Source organism: Syngnathus floridae, chromosome 3, assembly GCF_059516105.1.
Source record: "Syngnathus floridae isolate MCC-2025c chromosome 3, RoL_Sflo_1.0, whole genome shotgun sequence".
NCBI classification, from domain to species: domain Eukaryota; kingdom Metazoa; phylum Chordata; class Actinopteri; order Syngnathiformes; family Syngnathidae; genus Syngnathus; species Syngnathus floridae.
This window is the reverse complement of record NC_142415.1, coordinates 342405-361117: the sequence shown is the minus strand read 5'-3', so window position 1 is coordinate 361117 and position 18713 is coordinate 342405. Positions and strand designations below refer to the sequence as shown.

The 18713-nt window shown below is 44.3% G+C and overlaps 1 protein-coding gene across 5 annotated transcripts in view; it reads right to left on the bottom strand.

Annotated features, from left to right (window-relative positions):
* Positions 1-18713, bottom strand: part of LOC148400019 (uncharacterized) — a 298099-nt gene that overhangs the window by 9636 nt on the left and 269750 nt on the right. Inside the window, exons 1-2 of one of the 5 annotated variants that reach the window (XR_015857789.1) lie at positions 3669-6206; positions 1105-3597 (exon numbers count right to left, since the gene is read on the bottom strand). The exons of 2 other annotated variants lie outside the window; for them this stretch is intronic. Coding sequence is in view for 1 of the 3 variants with exons in the window: in XM_088372238.1 (XP_088228364.1) it covers positions 4559-6058 (1500 nt within the window). In the remaining 2 variants the exon portion in view is untranslated. 2 more of the 5 variants (XM_088372238.1, XR_015857790.1) reach the window with 2 other exon arrangements.

Here is an 18713-nt window from a genome sequence, read left to right as displayed (position 1 = left end):
CAACCATTTTCTTTAGAGGTTAAGGTTAGGGATTAGGGGTTAGGGGTTAGGTTTAGGGATTAGGAGTTAGGTTTAGGGATTAGGGGTTAGTTTCCTCTTTTTAGGGATTAGGGGTTAGGTTTAGGGTTAGGTTTAGGGATTAGGTTTAGGGATCAGGGGTTAGATCTAGGGATTAAGGGTTAGGTTTAGGGATTAGGGGTTAGGTTTAGGGATTAGGGGTTAGGACTAGGTCTATAAGGTTTACTCGCTACACATTCCCCAAAGGGTCCGCCGACCCAGCCGGCCAGACAGAAGGCCGCGGAGGGCACAGGCCGACGCGTGTCCCCCTCAACAAACCCCGCCGCACCGGAGTCGCACAAACTCCGGAACGAAGGACAGCGAAGCGAGACCGCACCTCAACCAGAACCCCCCCCCGGAGCAGCCGAGGCGCCCCCCCCGGGGACTCCAGCCAGCAAGACAAAAAAACAGCGAGACACGAGAGAAGAAAGTCCCACCCCTGGACCACATCACGTCTACCAACCTTGCAGCATTCTTGACCCAATATCTTGTTTCTATACTCAACCAACCACTTTCTTCAAAAGGGGTCCCATTAAGTCGTCCTTATTGTCCTGGGTAATTTGAACGTCATAATTTTGTAGACACGTCATCAGTAGTGGACCTTGGGGTCACAGAGTGTTTCGGCCATTATCACCAGACACCCTCGCCCAAGGGAGGCCCCGCCGGGGTCGATCAAGCCCCGGAGTGTGTCTACATCCTCAATCGAAATCTCAGTAATTGTCTAGTCAACTGTCCAGCTTTACCGCAGACAGCATAAATCAATTGGTCAGTCTGTTAGTCCTTTTGTTGTGCTGATTTGTTCAACCGTTAAACATATGTACAAAACCTTTGTATTCCTTTGTATGGCATGCCCCAAGTCTGGTAAAACATAGTTTAGGGCTAACCTGGTATAGTTTTGCTTCGCCCGCTCCCGCATATCTTATCTCAATAAAGTCTAGCATAGCGTAGTCCAGCATAGCCTAGTCTTGACGATTAAACAAGTTTCACCTGTTACTCTCAAAGAATCGGAAGAATCTTCCATATTAACCGGAAGCCAAATTCTTCCCCAATGCCCCTCCCCCGAGTCACAGTCCTACCGCCGAGCACCTCCTCCCAAGAGCCTCAGCGAAGCAACTGACAGCTCTCGTCATAAAATCACGTTCCCACATCTAACTGATAAGCACTAAAAAAATATATCGGCAAACCCTATTGGTACTGTTTAATTGGGTTAGTCATGCAACATTTAAATGTAAATTGAATTCACAATCTAAATCCAATCACATATTCAGGAATACATTCATCTACATAAATCGCGATTCCCCTAAGTCCCGCCCCCCGGAAACACTCAAACTCCTGTCAATCACTCTAGCGGCTGTTTTTTCTGTAAACCCCCTATCTTCCAAACCCTCCCATCGCCCCAATCAACGATCAATATGAAACAAAATTCTCCTAAAACCCCTGGTATTATTAAAGTGTATAACCCGATTCCCTTCATTCGTAAAAGTAATTTATAACATTAATACGATCGTATATTCGTAACCAAATCCCCGTAAGCGTATCGTAGCTAATGTTTTGAGCGTTAGCTGTGTTTCCTTTATTGATATCCGGTCCCATTCATCCGGCAATTTAATATTTTCTCTTTTCGTTCTCTTTTAGCTTAGCATACTCCCGCACATCCTATACCAATAAATTCCAGCATAGCGTAGTACCGCATAACGTAGCTTTAGCAATTAAAAAGAATCGGAAGAATCTTCCACCTTACCTGGAAAGAAGGTCTTCCCCAGTACCCCTCTCCTGAGTCACAGCGCTACCGCCGAACGCCATCCCCCCACGAGCCTCAGCGAATTAACTGACGGCTCTCGTCATCCCATCACGTTCCCACCTCTATCAGACAAGCCCTAAAACATTCGGTAAACCCTATTGGTACCGTTTAATTGGGTTAGTCATGAAACATTTAAATGTAAATTGAATTCATCCTCTAAATCGAATCATATATTTAGAAATACATTCCTCTAACTAAATTGCCATCCCCCTAAGTCCCGCCCCCCGGAAACACTCGTAAACTCCTGTCAATCACTCTGGCGGCTCTTTTTTCCGTAATCACCCTATCTTACAAAACCTCACAACGCCCAAATAAACGATCAATATGCAATAAAATTTTCCTAAATCCCCTGGTATTATTAAAGTGTGTAATCCGATCCCCTTCATTCGTAGAATTAATTTATAACATTACTACGATCGTATATTCGTAACAAAATCCCCGTAAACGTATCGTAGCTAATGTTATGAGCGTTAGCTGTGTTTCCTTTATTGATATCCGGTCCCATTCATCCGGCAATTTAATATTTTCTCTTTTCGTTCTCTTTTAGCTTAGCATACTCTCACATATCCTATGCCAATAAAGGCTAGCATAGCGTAGTACCGTATAATTTAGCTTTAGCGATTAAAAAGGGTTCACCTGTTTTTCTCAAAAAGAATCGGAAGAATCTTCCACAGTACCTGGAAAGAAGGACTTCCCCAGTGCCACTCTCCTGAGTCACAGCGCCACCGCCGAAAGCCAACCCTTCCTTTCTCTTTTCTTTTCTCTCCCACGAGCCTCAGCGAAGCAACTGACGGCTCTCGTCATCCAATCACGTTCCCACATCTAACTGATAAGCACTAAGACATTCGGTAAATCCTATTGGTACCATTTAATTAAGTTAGTCGTGAAACATTTAAGTGTAAATTGAATTCATCATCTAAATCAAATTATATATTTAGAAATACATTCATCTACGTAAATCGCGATCCCCCTAGGTCCCGCCCCCCGGAAGTACTCGTACGCTCCTGTCAATTACTCTGCCGGCTCTTTTTTTCTAATCCCCCTATTTTCCCAAACCTCCCCTCGTCCAAATAAATAATTCACATGGAATAAAATTCTCCTCCACCCCCTGGTATCATTAAAGTGTGTTACCCGATTCCATTAATTCGTAGAATACGATCGTATATTCGTAACGAAATCACTATAAGCGTATCGTGGCTAATGTTATGAGCATTAGCGATGCGGAAGTACCCATAAGCCCCAGCAAAGCCCAATGGCGTCTCCCCTAGCCACTAATAGTACCGAAGCCGTTCCATAATTCATAAGAATTAAATAAATTGTAATTCCACCGCTTGCCACCGTTCCTTTATTTATACCCGGTCCCATTGATCCACCAATTTAATAGCGATCATTGAAATAGTTACCTATTTGGGGCGATATCGTCCTGCGCGTACTGCAGCTAACAAGCATTAGCAACCCCGAAGTACCCGTAAGCCTTTGCGAAAAGTCATGGCGGCCCCCTTAATACAATATTATTATTAAACTTGCCCCTCGCAATCACCATAATAAAATCCATTTAGATCAGTATTGTTTACTTGCACCACCCGGTCCCCTCCGTCCGTAAAAAAACACACTCACTCACCTTAATCCGACTTTGCATTCGGAGTCAGCAGCCCCGTATACAACGTAGCTAGTCAATATTAGCCAAACCGGAAGTTTCACACTCCCCATTGCGTCATGGCAACCCTCCGTCAACCATTCTGCAAATCAAAGTATCCGTTAGAACAAACCAGATTAAAATCACGTCTAGAGTTGAAAAACCTTTCCATACCACTTAATAGTGTTTTCCAACGTATTCATTTCTGAATTTAAAGGGTATCATTAATCCCCTAATATTTGCGTCTAGCCGAGCCCTATTCGTACCACCGCGATTTAGTGTGCCAAGGGCGCCCTCAAGCGTCCCATCACGTACTATGTTTTCCTTTTATGTGTTTGAAGAGAAATCCTTCTTTTTTTTATATTTTTTTCTTTTTCTTTTAAAGTTTGCTTAAAATCCAAAATATAATTCGATTATAGTTCCCCCTTTTTTTTGTTTTGCAATTTAATTAAATTTAATCGTAAATTTTTAGATCTGGTAGGATTAAAATTCATTCTGGAATCTCATTGCATTTAGGATCAAAATAAGGTTCAGTTTAGACTAATTTTGTTGAAATTTGGTACAATTTCCTAATTAATTTAGAGTTAAGGGTTAGGGTCAGAGGTCAAGGGTAGAATTAGGGTTTGGGTTAGGTTTCCTTTCTGAATCTGAATTTATGTAAGTTTTGTGAATTGATTAAGTGTTAGGATTTAATGTTAGAGTAGAGTCCAAATAAGAATGAAGATTAGAATTTGGTGTCCGAGTTGGGCACTTTATCTATGTTGTCAGGAAAACCAGCCAACCAGAGTTAGACTCTTTGACTAAATGGAAAGTGTCAGGAGCCCCCGGATGTGACGTACAATGTCATACCTCTGTCAGGGCTAAGTTCCTCATTCACCTTCAGTCCCGGTCCAAACTCCTTTCAGCCGTCTCCCAACACATAAACCTCCCCCACAAGAACTTAAACCCAGGAACAATTATGATATTTTCCCTAATTTCTATATATCGTTTTGGGAGGGCATTCCCTTTAAATTTTCTTAAACGTGTAAACTCTAACCCTAGAATTTCCATTTTAACCCAGATATTCAAGTGTTTTCCGTTTCCGTTGTTGTTAAATTGAGTCCCAGTGGATATTTAGTTTTCAGCCGCTTGACCCATCTCATTTCCGCGTTTTCCCTATCCCTTTGTGTCCAGCCCGCACAGTTTTCCAAAATCCGTATTCTCAAGTTACGTAACCCGTGCAGGCGGAAATGGCGTACTACATGAGTGTTACGCTTCTGGTTATGTGTGATGCTATAGCGGTGCAAATGCAGTCTGCTTCTGACATCATTTCGAGTCTGTCCCACATACATAACTCCACACAACCGACAGCTCATACAGTAGACCGCATTCCGCGTAGACAAGGCCTTACCCGTCTGTGTGAAGAAATGTTCTTTCTTCTGAGAGTCTGTTATCACTCCTATTGATCTCCTGGCTGCACGAGAGGACCCACTTTTCATTTTAGTGCTAACCAACAAATCTTTTAAATTTGGATTCCTTTTGAAGGCTGAAACCACCTTATGTTTCGCCTTCAGGTCAGTCAGCGCCGACGCTTCCAAATTCTGTTTAATTTTTCTGTGAACATTGACTGTGTAAGAGTTGTAAGTCGAAATTAGAGGAAGTACCATCTTTTTAACCCCCTGAGTGTCCCCTCTTCTTCCTTTTTTCCTTGTCTGTAGCTTAATCGTGCGAAGAAATGACCGAGAATAACCTCGTTGTTGTAATGACCTGAACAAGACTTTGGTCGCTTCTTCCCTATCTTCTGTGCGAGTGCAAATCCTCCCGAATCTCAAGAGTTGTGAATAAACCAAACCCCCAAACGTGTGTCTAGGGTGAAAACTCTTTTTGTGTAGTAGCGCATGAGTATCTGTGGATTTAAAAAATACTCTGACATCAAGTACCCCTGTTGTATGAAATTCCGGTCCCTTATATGTAGTTGTGTCAAGAAAATTTATTTCCCTCTCGCTAATCTGTGCCGTCAGCTTAATTGAAGGGTGGTGGCCATTTACGGTTTTAAGAAACACGTCAAATTCTTCCCTAGAATCTCCCCAAATTCCCCAAATATCATCTAAGAACCTCAGGTAAGCTATAGGTTTCTTAGAGCACTGTGTCAAGGCGTTCTCCTCCCATTCAGCCATATAGATATTGGCATAGGCTGGAGAGAAACGTTTCCCCATTGCTGTCCCCTTGACCTGTAAAAAATACTCATTGTCAAATTGAAAATCATTCTTAGTCAGATTGAGTTCCAGCAATGCCAAAATGTGTTCATCCGGGCGGCCCACAATCGGATTACGTGCCAAAACATTGCGTACCGCCTCTAAACCCTTAGCAGTTTCAATATTAGTATACAAGTTTTCAACATCCATGGAAAACAACCAACAGGTCTGTGGCAAGGTCAAGGTCCGTACTTTTGAAACAAAATCATTAGTATCTTTGATGTAACTCGGATGTAGAATTGACAAGGGATTCAAGTAATAATCTACTAGCTCAGCCGAGCCGTAGGATTCGCTACTACAATCTGATACGATGGGACGTCCTGGCGGCATTTCATAGGGCCAGGGCCACGATGCCGGGTCTTTATGAATCTTGGGTAGGAGATAAAAGTATCTCGGACGTGACGGGGACGCTCCTGTTAAATACAAGAATTGTTTTTTAGTAATGTGGTGCTCTTTTCTCATTTGATCTAATATTGTGTGGACTAACTTTTCTGTATCCGGATAAATCGGTTTTTGGATCGAATGGTAATACTCCGTATTGCGAAGTTGTCGATGAGCCTCTCTCACGTAATTTTTCCGGTCCATAATGACGACCGCTGACCCTTTATCTGCTGGCTTAATAATCAATTCCTCTGCCGAACTTAATTCGTCCAGGGCTCTTCTTTCGCCCTCTGTCAAATTTGGCATCTCTCTTGGGACTTCCACTTGTTTTAGGACCGCTCTGTCTTTGTGTATTAATACTTTCATCTCCCTAGGTACTTCATCATCCTTGGGCTCCCACATTGAAGCCGACTGGAATTTGGGTGGTGCTGCCGTCGTTGAAGTTCCAAAATAAGAGTCTAGTTTTAACCTTCTATGGTACTGTCGCACATGGGCCTTGGTGATCTTTCTCTGATCCGTCATCATGGTTGCGGTGGGGACGAATGTAAGCCCCTTCCCCAGAAGCTCCCTATGATCTTTCGTCAAACTAAAGGAGGTCGACAGGTTGACCACTGGATCAGTCAGGGTTATCTCCTTGAGTGGGGGGAGGCTTCTTGGCATAAAAAAGGTTTTCCACAAGGTCCACATCTCTTCAGCCGTGTCCGTTGTCCAATGGATGTTGTCCGGTCCTGTGGTAAACAGTCTTGATGGTAAGCGTTGAATCGAATGGCCCGTTTCCTCTATTATATCATTCAGTTCCCTAAGGTTGGCTTGGATCTCCAAAGGAAGTGATTGGGAATAATTAATTTTAGGAATGAATATTTTAGCATAAGGAAAAGTGGCCTTAGCTGCTCCCAGCAATCTGGCTATCTCCTTGGATATGAATATTGGGATGACCCTACCTCTATTGTTAAGGCCAAAGGATAAAATGACCCCTAGCACGTTGGGAGAGGTCGCAGTTCTGTTTCTGAGTAGGTGAATCCCATGGCTGATTTTAGCTCCCGGATAACAGTCCACTTGTACTTCACGGTCTTCGATTTTCGGCAATTTGGCTAAGTTTGAATCACCTACAATCAACCATCTTCTCTGGGGAAACAAAAACCAATTTGCCCTCTTATTCCCTTCATGTTCGTGTCTGGTGTACATCGATTGTGGTTCGGTTTGTGTGTCACGTGACTGGAAGGATGTTGTTTCCAGTAATTTCGGTCGTGGTGTCTCACTTCTCCTACTTGGTGTTTCTGACGCGTTAGGACCAGTAGGTTCCTGGTATTTCCTCATTATTCCCTCAATGCGCTTCATTAGAGTCTCTGTCGTCGGTTCGTGGAAAGCTGTCGAGTTCTCCTCTTGAGTCGGTGAAGGTAAGTCCTCCATCTGCTCGTCAAGGTAAGTCGTTTGGGGCGCCCTCCCTTCCTCCATGTGTTGGGCATCCCTCTGTTCCCCTGAGTGGTGGGTGAGCTTCCTACTCCTCTTTTTCTTTTTCTTCATCTTCTTAACTTCACCTTGTTGAGTGTGGTGGGTGAGTGTCTTACTTCTCTTTCTCTTTTTCTTAATCTTCTTAATCTTCTTAACTTCACCTTGTTGAGTGTCTTTTTTTAGGTAACTTGGTTCAACTGCGGAGCTGGACTTCTCAGGTGCCCTCTTCCTGGGCCTCCTTACCCGGCGTCTCATCCGCCTCCTCCCAGGCAGCAATGGGAGAGGTCCTGTCATTCCCAGCGATTCCAGCACTTTCACTGTTGCTGACCCCACTTGCGGGTTGACCACCCGGTAGCGTCTGAGGACCCAACGTTGGGCAACTTGCCACGCTCTTGATCCATCCACCAAAGGAAGGGAGCCTATTCTCTTTCTCAGGGATTGCTCCCCTTGTTCATAGTGCTCCTGTAAAATCTGAGAAGCGGACTCACCCCAGGTACGTGCAATATCGGTCAAACGCTTGGCTGTGTCCGGCTTAGGTTGACTGGGGGTCACTGCTTTCTCAAGTCGGTCCTGTAGACGACTCAGGTGTTGAGTTGTAGTTGTTGTACCTCTCTGTTCACACCGATTCCATGTGTTCCACTGAAACTTGTAGAGGCTAAAGATGGCTCTAACCAGGCTCCCAAACTCGTCTCTCTGCGTCATTTTTATCCTAGCCAATAACAAGAAAGTGAGAATTAGAGAAATCTAAAAGAGAGGGACCATGGATAGGCACTGGGAAATGGAACCATTTCAACCAAAACCCTGGGGTTTCTGACCCCACACATGGTCCTCTCCCTCTCCGACCCTTGACAGAAGGGGAGGAGGGACGGGAGGGAGAAGCTGTTTACCAAGAAAGTAAGAGTTAGAGAAAATTTAAGAAAAGAGAGATACCACGGAAAGGCAATGGGAAATGCGAGCATCTCAACCAAAGCCCGCAAAGCATGCGACCCGATAATTTGGCTTAAGGTAATACTGGGATGTCCGAAGGGCACTGGCTGGTTAGGTATTTTGAGTTTTACTCGCTAAACCTTCCCCAAAGGGTCCGCCGACCCTGTCGGTTAGATAGAAGGCAACGGAAGGCACGGGCCTACGCATGTCTCACCAGTAAACCTCGCCGTACCAGGTCACATAAAATCTGGATTGGGTACGAAGGACGGCGAAGTGAGACTGCACTTCTGCCAGAACCTCCCCCGAGTAGCTGAGGCGCCACCCAGGTCTTCGGCCAGCAAGATGGAAAAAATGAGAGAAGAAGAAAAAAATGAGAGAAGAAAAAAAAGCAACCTAAAGTCCTACCCTTGGATTACATTATGTCTATTCACTTTGAATCACTGTTTACCTCATATCTTGTTTTTATATTCAACCAACCGCTTTCTTAGAAGTTAGGGGTGAGGGTCCGCTAAAGAGTTCCTCCCCCGAAGGAGAGGAGCAAAGGCACAGTCCTCCTATCCTTACCTGCCACCCATAACCAGCTCCAAAGTATCCTACCCATTGCGGACACGCCAGCCATGTTGGCCCGGACGACTTTGGGCTTGAGAAAGATATTTCTTTTACCTTGAACTTGTGTTTGTGCTTATTGTATGTTTGATTTTGACTGTACTTACCCGATCTGGTCACCTCTGAGGAAAAAAAACCTAATTTAAAGTCCTACCCTTGGATTACCTTTGTCTATTCCCTTTGAACTATTTTTGAACTAATATTTCGTTTTTATATTCAACCAACCATTTTCTTTAGAGGTTAGGGTTAGGGGTTAGGGTTAGGGTTAGGGTTAGGGGTTAGGGTTAGGGTTAGGGGTTAGGGTTAGGGTTAGGGTTAGGGTTAGGGTTAAGAAGGGAGTTCCTCCCCCGAAGGAGAGGAGCAAAGGCACGGTCCTACCATCCACGCCCACGTCCCACAACCAGCCCCAGAGCACACTGTACGTCGTGGCTGCGCCAGCCATGCTGGTCAGGCCTAATTGGGCTTAATAAACATGTACTTGCTTTGTAGTTGTTGTTTGTTTTTGTGTTTGTACTTTGCCTATCCGGTCGCCTTTGTTATATATGTAATAAATGAGTCTCGACTTGGCATGATCAAAGTCAAAGTCAAAGTCAAAGTCAGCTTTATTGTCAATTTCTCCACATGCCAAAGACACACAAAGAAACCGAAATTTCGTTCCCCCCTATCCCACGGTGACAAGACATGGCTCACAACAGACAAACAGTAAACAAGTATAACAAAAGCGTGCTGAATAAATAATGAATAAATAACACAACAATAAATAAATAAATAATTAATTAAGAGGAGCGTAAAAACGCGTACAGCAGACATTCCCGAAAATAGCGCAACAGTGCCGCACGCTACGCAGAAGGGGGTAGCGAGTTCAGGGCCCTAACAGCCTGGAGAAAGAAGCTGTTGGCGAGTCTGGTGGTGCGGGAGCGCAGGCTCCTGTACCTCTTCCCAGAGGGCAGAAGGTCAAACAAGGAGTGAGCCGGGTGACTCACATCTCTGGCAATCGAGGTTGCCTTGCGGGCGAGATGGGAGGTGTAAATGTCCTTCAGGGAGGGAAGCGAAGCACCAATAATCTTACCAGCCGTATTCACTATGCGCTATGATAGATTGACAGCTGCATTTGCGGTCAAATTAGTCGTACCTCGCACTTAATTCATCGACTCCCCTATCTGGGTGGAGCGAGAGCATCTTGCTCTGTGCGGCATCCATGCGCTCTCCTATCTGGGTAGAGCGTGGGTAAATTATAATTTTGCGTCTAATTGTTTTCCTATCGGCGCTAGTTTGCGCTCCCTTTTATTTCCTCCGTGTGGCCATTGACAACGTTTCGGCATCTTTTGTGCCTTCCTCAGGTCTGGCACACGGGAATTGCAGCTAAATTTAGTTTTATTGCATGTGGAGCTGTTTCCTCCTTCATGGCCGCATCGAGACTGAGTTTCCTGCTTTGAGCGGTCCTTATATAGTTTTATGTCAGCAATTTGCGTTTCGTTCCGGATAATTTCCCATCTACTTATTTTAGCTTATTAACTTGTTGTTTTCGCTCTTGTGCATTTTTGTTTCTTTTCTTGCAGGTACTGATTGGGCGTGAATATGTGATCTCGGTATAGGTAAGTATAACTGTGTTTCCTTTTTTCAGGTTTGTACCAGGTAAGTATTGTTTTTTGATATTGTAAATATTTACATCCAACCACTTTTTAGTTTATGTTCAATTTTGTGTTTATGTTTCCTTTTTTCAGGTTTGTATCAGGTAAGTATTGTTTTTTGATAGTGTAAATATTTACTTCCAACCACTTTTTAGTTTATATTCAATTTTGTGTTTGTGTTCAAATTTTTGACTTCTTAATTTCCAATTTTTGACTTACAGGTTGAAATTTTTTTCATATTGGGAGTCAGGGAGGGATTTGGATTAGGGTTAGGGTTAGGGTTGGGGTTAGGGTTAGGGTTTGGGTTAGGGTTAGGGTTGGGGTTAGAGTTAGGGTTTGGGGTTAGGTTAGGGTTAGGGTTAGGGTAGGATCGGTTTAGGGGACAGCGCACAGACGCAGCAGAAGCTGAATGGAAACTGGAAACGTGGGGGGGCAGTGGAGGTGGCACAGGCGAGTTAGGATTAAGAAGGGAGTTCCTCCCCCGAAGGAGAGGAGCAAAGGCACGGTCCTACCATCCACGCCCACGTCCCACAACCAGCCCCAGAGCACACTGTACGTCGTGGCTGCGCCAGCCATGCTGGTCAGGCCTAATTGGGCTTAATAAACATGTACTTGCTTTGTAGTTGTTGTTTGTTTTTGTGTTTGTACTTTGCCTATCCGGTCGCCTTTGTTATATATGTAATAAATGAGTCTCGACTTGGCATGATAGATTGACAGCTGCATTTGCGGTCAAATTAGTCGTACCTCGCACTTAATTCATCGACTCCCCTATCTGGGTGGAGCGAGAGCATCTTGCTCTGTGCGGCATCCATGCGCTCTCCTATCTGGGTAGAGCGTGGGTAAATTATAATTTTGCGTCTAATTGTTTTCCTATCGGCGCTAGTTTGCCATTGACAACGTTGCGGCATCTTTTGTGCCTTCCTCAGGTCTGGCACACGGGAATTGCAGCTAAATTTAGTTTTATTGCATGTGGAGCTGTTTCCTCCTTCATGGCCGCATCGAGACTGAGTTTCCTGCTTTGAGCGGTCCTTATATAGTTTTATGTCAGCAATTTGCGTTTCGTTCCGGATAATTTCCCATCTACTTATTTTAGCTTATTAACTTGTTGTTTTCGCTCTTGTGCATTTTTGTTTCTTTTCTTGCAGGTACCGATTGGGCGTGAATATGTGATCTCGGCATAGGTAAGTATAACTGTGTTTCCTTTTTTCAGGTTTGTACCAAAAATGCACAAGAGCAAAAACAACAAGTTAATAAGCTAAAATAAGTAGATGAGAAATTATCCGGAACGAAACGCAAATTGCTGACATAAAACTATATAAGGACCGCTCAAAGCAGGAAACTCAGTCTCGATGCGGCCATGAAGGAGGAAACAGCTCCACATGCAATAAAACTAAATTTAGCTGCAATTCCCGTGTGCCAGACCTGAGGAAGGCACAAAAGATGCCGAAACGTTGTCAATGGCAAACTAGCGCCGATAGGAAAACAATTAGACGCAAAATTATAATTTACCCACGCTCTACCCAGATAGGAGAGCGCATGGATGCCGCACAGAGCAAGATGCTCTCGCTCCACCCAGATAGGGGAGTCGATGAATTAAGTGCGAGGTACGACTAATTTGACCGCAAATGCAGCTGTCAATCTATCATGCCAAGTCGAGACTCATTTATTACATATATAACAAAGGCGACCGGATAGGCAAAGTACAAACACAAAAACAAACAACAACTACAAAGCAAGTACATGTTTATTAAGCCCAATTAGGCCGGACCAGCATGGCTGGCGCAGCCACGACGTACAGTGTGCTCTGGGGCTGGTTGTGGGACGTGGGCGTGGATGGTAGGACCGTGCCTTTGCTCCTCTCCTTCGGGGGAGGAACTCCCTTCTTAACCCTAACCCTAACCCTAACCCTAACCCCTAACCCTAACCCTAACCCTAACCCTAACCCCTAACCCTAACCCTAACCCTAACCTCTAAAGAAAATGGTTGGTTGAATATAAAAACGAAATATTAGTTCAAAAATAGTTCAAAGGGAATAGACAAAGGTAATCCAAGGGTAGGACTTTAAATTAGGTTTTTTTTCCTCAGAGGTGACCAGATCGGGTAAGTACAGTCAAAATCAAACATACAATAAGCACAAACACAAGTTCAAGGTAAAAGAAATATCTTTCTCAAGCCCAAAGTCGTCCGGGCCAACATGGCTGGCGTGTCCGCAATGGGTAGGATACTTTGGAGCTGGTTATGGGTGGCAGGTAAGGATAGGAGGACTGTGCCTTTGCTCCTCTCCTTCGGGGGAGGAACTCTTTAGCGGACCCTCACTCCTAACTTCTAAGAAAGCGGTTGGTTGAATATAAAAACAAGATATGAGGTAAACAGTGATTCAAAGTGAATAGACATAATGTAATCCAAGGGTAGGACTTTAGGTTGCTTTTTTTTCTTCTCTCATTTTTTTCTTCTTCTCTCATTTTTTCCATCTTGCTGGCCGAAGACCTGGGTGGCGCCTCAGCTACTCGGGGGAGGTTCTGGCAGAAGTGCAGTCTCACTTCGCCGTCCTTCGTACCCAATCCAGATTTTATGTGACCTGGTACGGCGAGGTTTACTGGTGAGACATGCGTAGGCCCGTGCCTTCCGTTGCCTTCTATCTAACCGACAGGGTCGGCGGACCCTTTGGGGAAGGTTTAGCGAGTAAAACTCAAAATACCTAACCAGCCAGTGCCCTTCGGACATCCCAGTATTACCTTAAGCCAAATTATCGGGTCGCATGCTTTGCGGGCTTTGGTTGAGATGCTCGCATTTCCCATTGCCTTTCCGTGGTATCTCTCTTTTCTTAAATTTTCTCTAACTCTTACTTTCTTGGTAAACAGCTTCTCCCTCCCGTCCCTCCTCCCCTTCTGTCAAGGGTCGGAGAGGGAGAGGACCATGTGTGGGGTCAGAAACCCCAGGGTTTTGGTTGAAATGGTTCCATTTCCCAGTGCCTATCCATGGTCCCTCTCTTTTAGATTTCTCTAATTCTCACTTTCTTGTTATTGGCTAGGATAAAAATGACGCAGAGAGACGAGTTTGGGAGCCTGGTTAGAGCCATCTTTAGCCTCTACAAGTTTCAGTGGAACACATGGAATCGGTGTGAACAGAGAGGTACAACAACTACAACTCAACACCTGAGTCGTCTACAGGACCGACTTGAGAAAGCAGTGACCCCCAGTCAACCTAAGCCGGACACAGCCAAGCGTTTGACCGATATTGCACGTACCTGGGGTGAGTCCGCTTCTCAGATTTTACAGGAGCACTATGAACAAGGGGAGCAATCCCTGAGAAAGAGAATAGGCTCCCTTCCTTTGGTGGATGGATCAAGAGCGTGGCAAGTTGCCCAACGTTGGGTCCTCAGACGCTACCGGGTGGTCAACCCGCAAGTGGGGTCAGCAACAGTGAAAGTGCTGGAATCGCTGGGAATGACAGGACCTCTCCCATTGCTGCCTGGGAGGAGGCGGATGAGACGCCGGGTAAGGAGGCCCAGGAAGAGGGCACCTGAGAAGTCCAGCTCCGCAATTGAACCAAGTTACCTAAAAAAAGACACTCAACAAGGTGAAGTTAAGAAGATTAAGAAGATTAAGAAAAAGAGAAAGAGAAGTAAGACACTCACCCACCACACTCAACAAGGTGAAGTTAAGAAGATGAAGAAAAAGAAAAAGAGGAGTAGGAAGCTCACCCACCACTCAGGGGAACAGAGGGATGCCCAACACATGGAGGAAGGGAGGGCGCCCCAAACGACTTACCTTGACGAGCAGATGGAGGACTTACCTTCACCGACTCAAGAGGAGAACTCGACAGCTTTCCACGAACCGACGACAGAGACTCTAATGAAGCGCATTGAGGGAATAATGAGGAAATACCAGGAACCTACTGGTCCTAACGCGTCAGAAACACCAAGTAGGAGAAGTGAGACACCACGACCGAAATTACTGGAAACAACATCCTTCCAGTCACGTGACACACAAACCGAACCACAATCGATGTACACCAGACACGAACATGAAGGGAATAAGAGGGCAAATTGGTTTTTGTTTCCCCAGAGAAGATGGTTGATTGTAGGTGATTCAAACTTAGCCAAATTGCCGAAAATCGAAGACCGTGAAGTACAAGTGGACTGTTATCCGGGAGCTAAAATCAGCCATGGGATTCACCTACTCAGAAACAGAACTGCGACCTCTCCCAACGTGCTAGGGGTCATTTTATCCTTTGGCCTTAACAATAGAGGTAGGGTCATCCCAATATTCATATCCAAGGAGATAGCCAGATTGCTGGGAGCAGCTAAGGCCACTTTTCCTTATGCTAAAATATTCATTCCTAAAATTAATTATTCCCAATCACTTCCTTTGGAGATCCAAGCCAACCTTAGGGAACTGAATGATATAATAGAGGAAACGGGCCATTCGATTCAACGCTTACCATCAAGACTGTTTACCACAGGACCGGACAACATCCATTGGACAACGGACACGGCTGAAGAGATGTGGACCTTGTGGAAAACCTTTTTTATGCCAAGAAGCCTCCCCCCACTCAAGGAGATAACCCTGACTGATCCAGTGGTCAACCTGTCGACCTCCTTTAGTTTGACGAAAGATCATAGGGAGCTTCTGGGGAAGGGGCTTACATTCGTCCCCACCGCAACCATGATGACGGATCAGAGAAAGATCACCAAGGCCCATGTGCGACAGTACCATAGAAGGTTAAAACTAGACTCTTATTTTGGAACTTCAACGACGGCAGCACCACCCAAATTCCAGTCGGCTTCAATGTGGGAGCCCAAGGATGATGAAGTACCTAGGGAGATGAAAGTATTAATACACAAAGACAGAGCGGTCCTAAAACAAGTGGAAGTCCCAAGAGAGATGCCAAATTTGACAGAGGGCGAAAGAAGAGCCCTGGACGAATTAAGTTCGGCAGAGGAATTGATTATTAAGCCAGCAGATAAAGGGTCAGCGGTCGTCATTATGGACCGGAAAAATTACGTGAGAGAGGCTCATCGACAACTTCGCAATACGGAGTATTACCATTCGATCCAAAAACCGATTTATCCGGATACAGAAAAGTTAGTCCACACAATATTAGATCAAATGAGAAAAGAGCACCACATTACTAAAAAACAATTCTTGTATTTAACAGGAGCGTCCCCGTCACGTCCGAGATACTTTTATCTCCTACCCAAGATTCATAAAGACCCGGCATCGTGGCCCTGGCCCTATGAAATGCCGCCAGGACGTCCCATCGTATCAGATTGTAGTAGCGAATCCTACGGCTCGGCTGAGCTAGTAGATTATTACTTGAATCCCTTGTCAATTCTACATCCGAGTTACATCAAAGATACTAATGATTTTGTTTCAAAAGTACGGACCTTGACCTTGCCACAGACCTGTTGGTTGTTTTCCATGGATGTTGAAAACTTGTATACTAATATTGAAACTGCTAAGGGTTTAGAGGCGGTACGCAATGTTTTGGCACGTAATCCGATTGTGGGCCGCCCGGATGAACACATTTTGGCATTGCTGGAACTCAATCTGACTAAGAATGATTTTCAATTTGACAATGAGTATTTTTTACAGGTCAAGGGGACAGCAATGGGGAAACGTTTCTCTCCAGCCTATGCCAATATCTATATGGCTGAATGGGAGGAGAACGCCTTGACACAGTGCTCTAAGAAACCTATAGCTTACCTGAGGTTCTTAGATGATATTTGGGGAATTTGGGGAGATTCTAGGGAAGAATTTGACGTGTTTCTTAAAACCGTAAATGGCCACCACCCTTCAATTAAGCTGACGGCACAGATTAGCGAGAGGGAAATAAATTTTCTTGACACAACTACATATAAGGGACCGGAATTTCATACAACAGGGGTACTTGATGTCAGAGTATTTTTTAAATCCACAGATACTCATGCGCTACTACACAAAAAGAGTTTTCACCCTAGACACACGTTTGGGGGTTTGGTTTATTCACAACTCTTGAGATTCGGGAGGATTTGCACTCGCACAGAAGATAGGGAAGAAGCGACCAAAGTCTTGTTCAGGTCATTACAACAACGAGGTTATTCTCGGTCATTTCTTCGCACGATTAAGCTACAGACAAGGAAAAAAGGAAGAAGAGGGGACACTCAGGGGGTTAAAAAGATGGTACTTCCTCTAATTTCGACTTACAACTCTTACACAGTCAATGTTCACAGAAAAATTAAACAGAATTTGGAAGCGTCGGCGCTGACTGACCTGAAGGCGAAACATAAGGTGGTTTCAGCCTTCAAAAGGAATCCAAATTTAAAAGATTTGTTGGTTAGCACTAAAATGAAAAGTGGGTCCTCTCGTGCAGCCAGGAGATCAATAGGAGTGATAACAGACTCTCAGAAGAAAGAACATTTCTTCACACAGACGGGTAAGGCCTTGTCTACGCGGAATGCGGTCTACTGTATGAGCTGTCGGTTGTGTGGAGTTATGTATGTGGGACAGACTCGAAATGATGTCAGAAGCAGACTGCATTTGCACCGCTATAGCATCACACATAACCAGAAGCGTAACACTCATGTAGTACGCCATTTCCGCCTGCACGGGTTACGTAACTTGAGAATACGGATTTTGGAAAACTGTGCGGGCTGGACACAAAGGGATAGGGAAAACGCGGAAATGAGATGGGTCAAGCGGCTGAAAACTAAATATCCACTGGGACTCAATTTAACAACAACGGAAACGGAAAACACTTGAATATCTGGGTTAAAATGGAAATTCTAGGGTTAGAGTTTACACGTTTAAGAAAATTTAAAGGGAATGCCCTCCCAAAACGATATATAGAAATTAGGGAAAATATCATAATTGTTCCTGGGTTTAAGTTCTTGTGGGGGAGGTTTATGTGTTGGGAGACGGCTGAAAGGAGTTTGGACCGGGACTGAAGGTGAATGAGGAACTTAGCCCTGACAGAGGTATGACATTGTACGTCACATCCGGGGGCTCCTGACACTTTCCATTTAGTCAAAGAGTCTAACTCTGGTTGGCTGGTTTTCCTGACAACATAGATAAAGTGCCCAACTCGGACACCAAATTCTAATCTTCATTCTTATTTGGACTCTACTCTAACATTAAATCCTAACACTTAATCAATTCACAAAACTTACATAAATTCAGATTCAGAAAGGAAACCTAACCCAAACCCTAATTCTACCCTTGACCTCTGACCCTAACCCTTAACTCTAAATTAATTAGGAAATTGTACCAAATTTCAACAAAATTAGTCTAAACTGAACCTTATTTTGATCCTAAATGCAATGAGATTCCAGAATGAATTTTAATCCTACCAGATCTAAAAATTTACGATTAAATTTAATTAAATTGCAAAACAAAAAAAAGGGGGAACTATAATCGAATTATATTTTGGATTTTAAGCAAACTTTAAAAGAAAAAGAAAAAAATATAAAAAAAAGAAGGATTTCTCTTCAAACACATAAAAGGAAAACATAGTACGTGATGGGACGCTTGAGGGCGCCCTTGGCACACTAAATCGCGGTGGTACGAATAGGGCTCGGCTAGACGCAAATATTAGGGGATTAATGATACCCTTTAAATTCAGAAATGAATACGTTGGAAAACACTATTAAGTGGTATGGAAAGGTTTTTCAACTCTAGACGTGATTTTAATCTGGTTTGTTCTAACGGATACTTTGATTTGCAGAATGGTTGACGGAGGGTTGCCATGACGCAATGGGGAGTGTGAAACTTCCGGTTTGGCTAATATTGACTAGCTACGTTGTATACGGGGCTGCTGACTCCGAATGCAAAGTCGGATTAAGGTGAGTGAGTGTGTTTTTTTACGGACGGAGGGGACCGGGTGGTGCAAGTAAACAATACTGATCTAAATGGATTTTATTATGGTGATTGCGAGGGGCAAGTTTAATAATAATATTGTATTAAGGGGGCCGCCATGACTTTTCGCAAAGGCTTACGGGTACTTCGGGG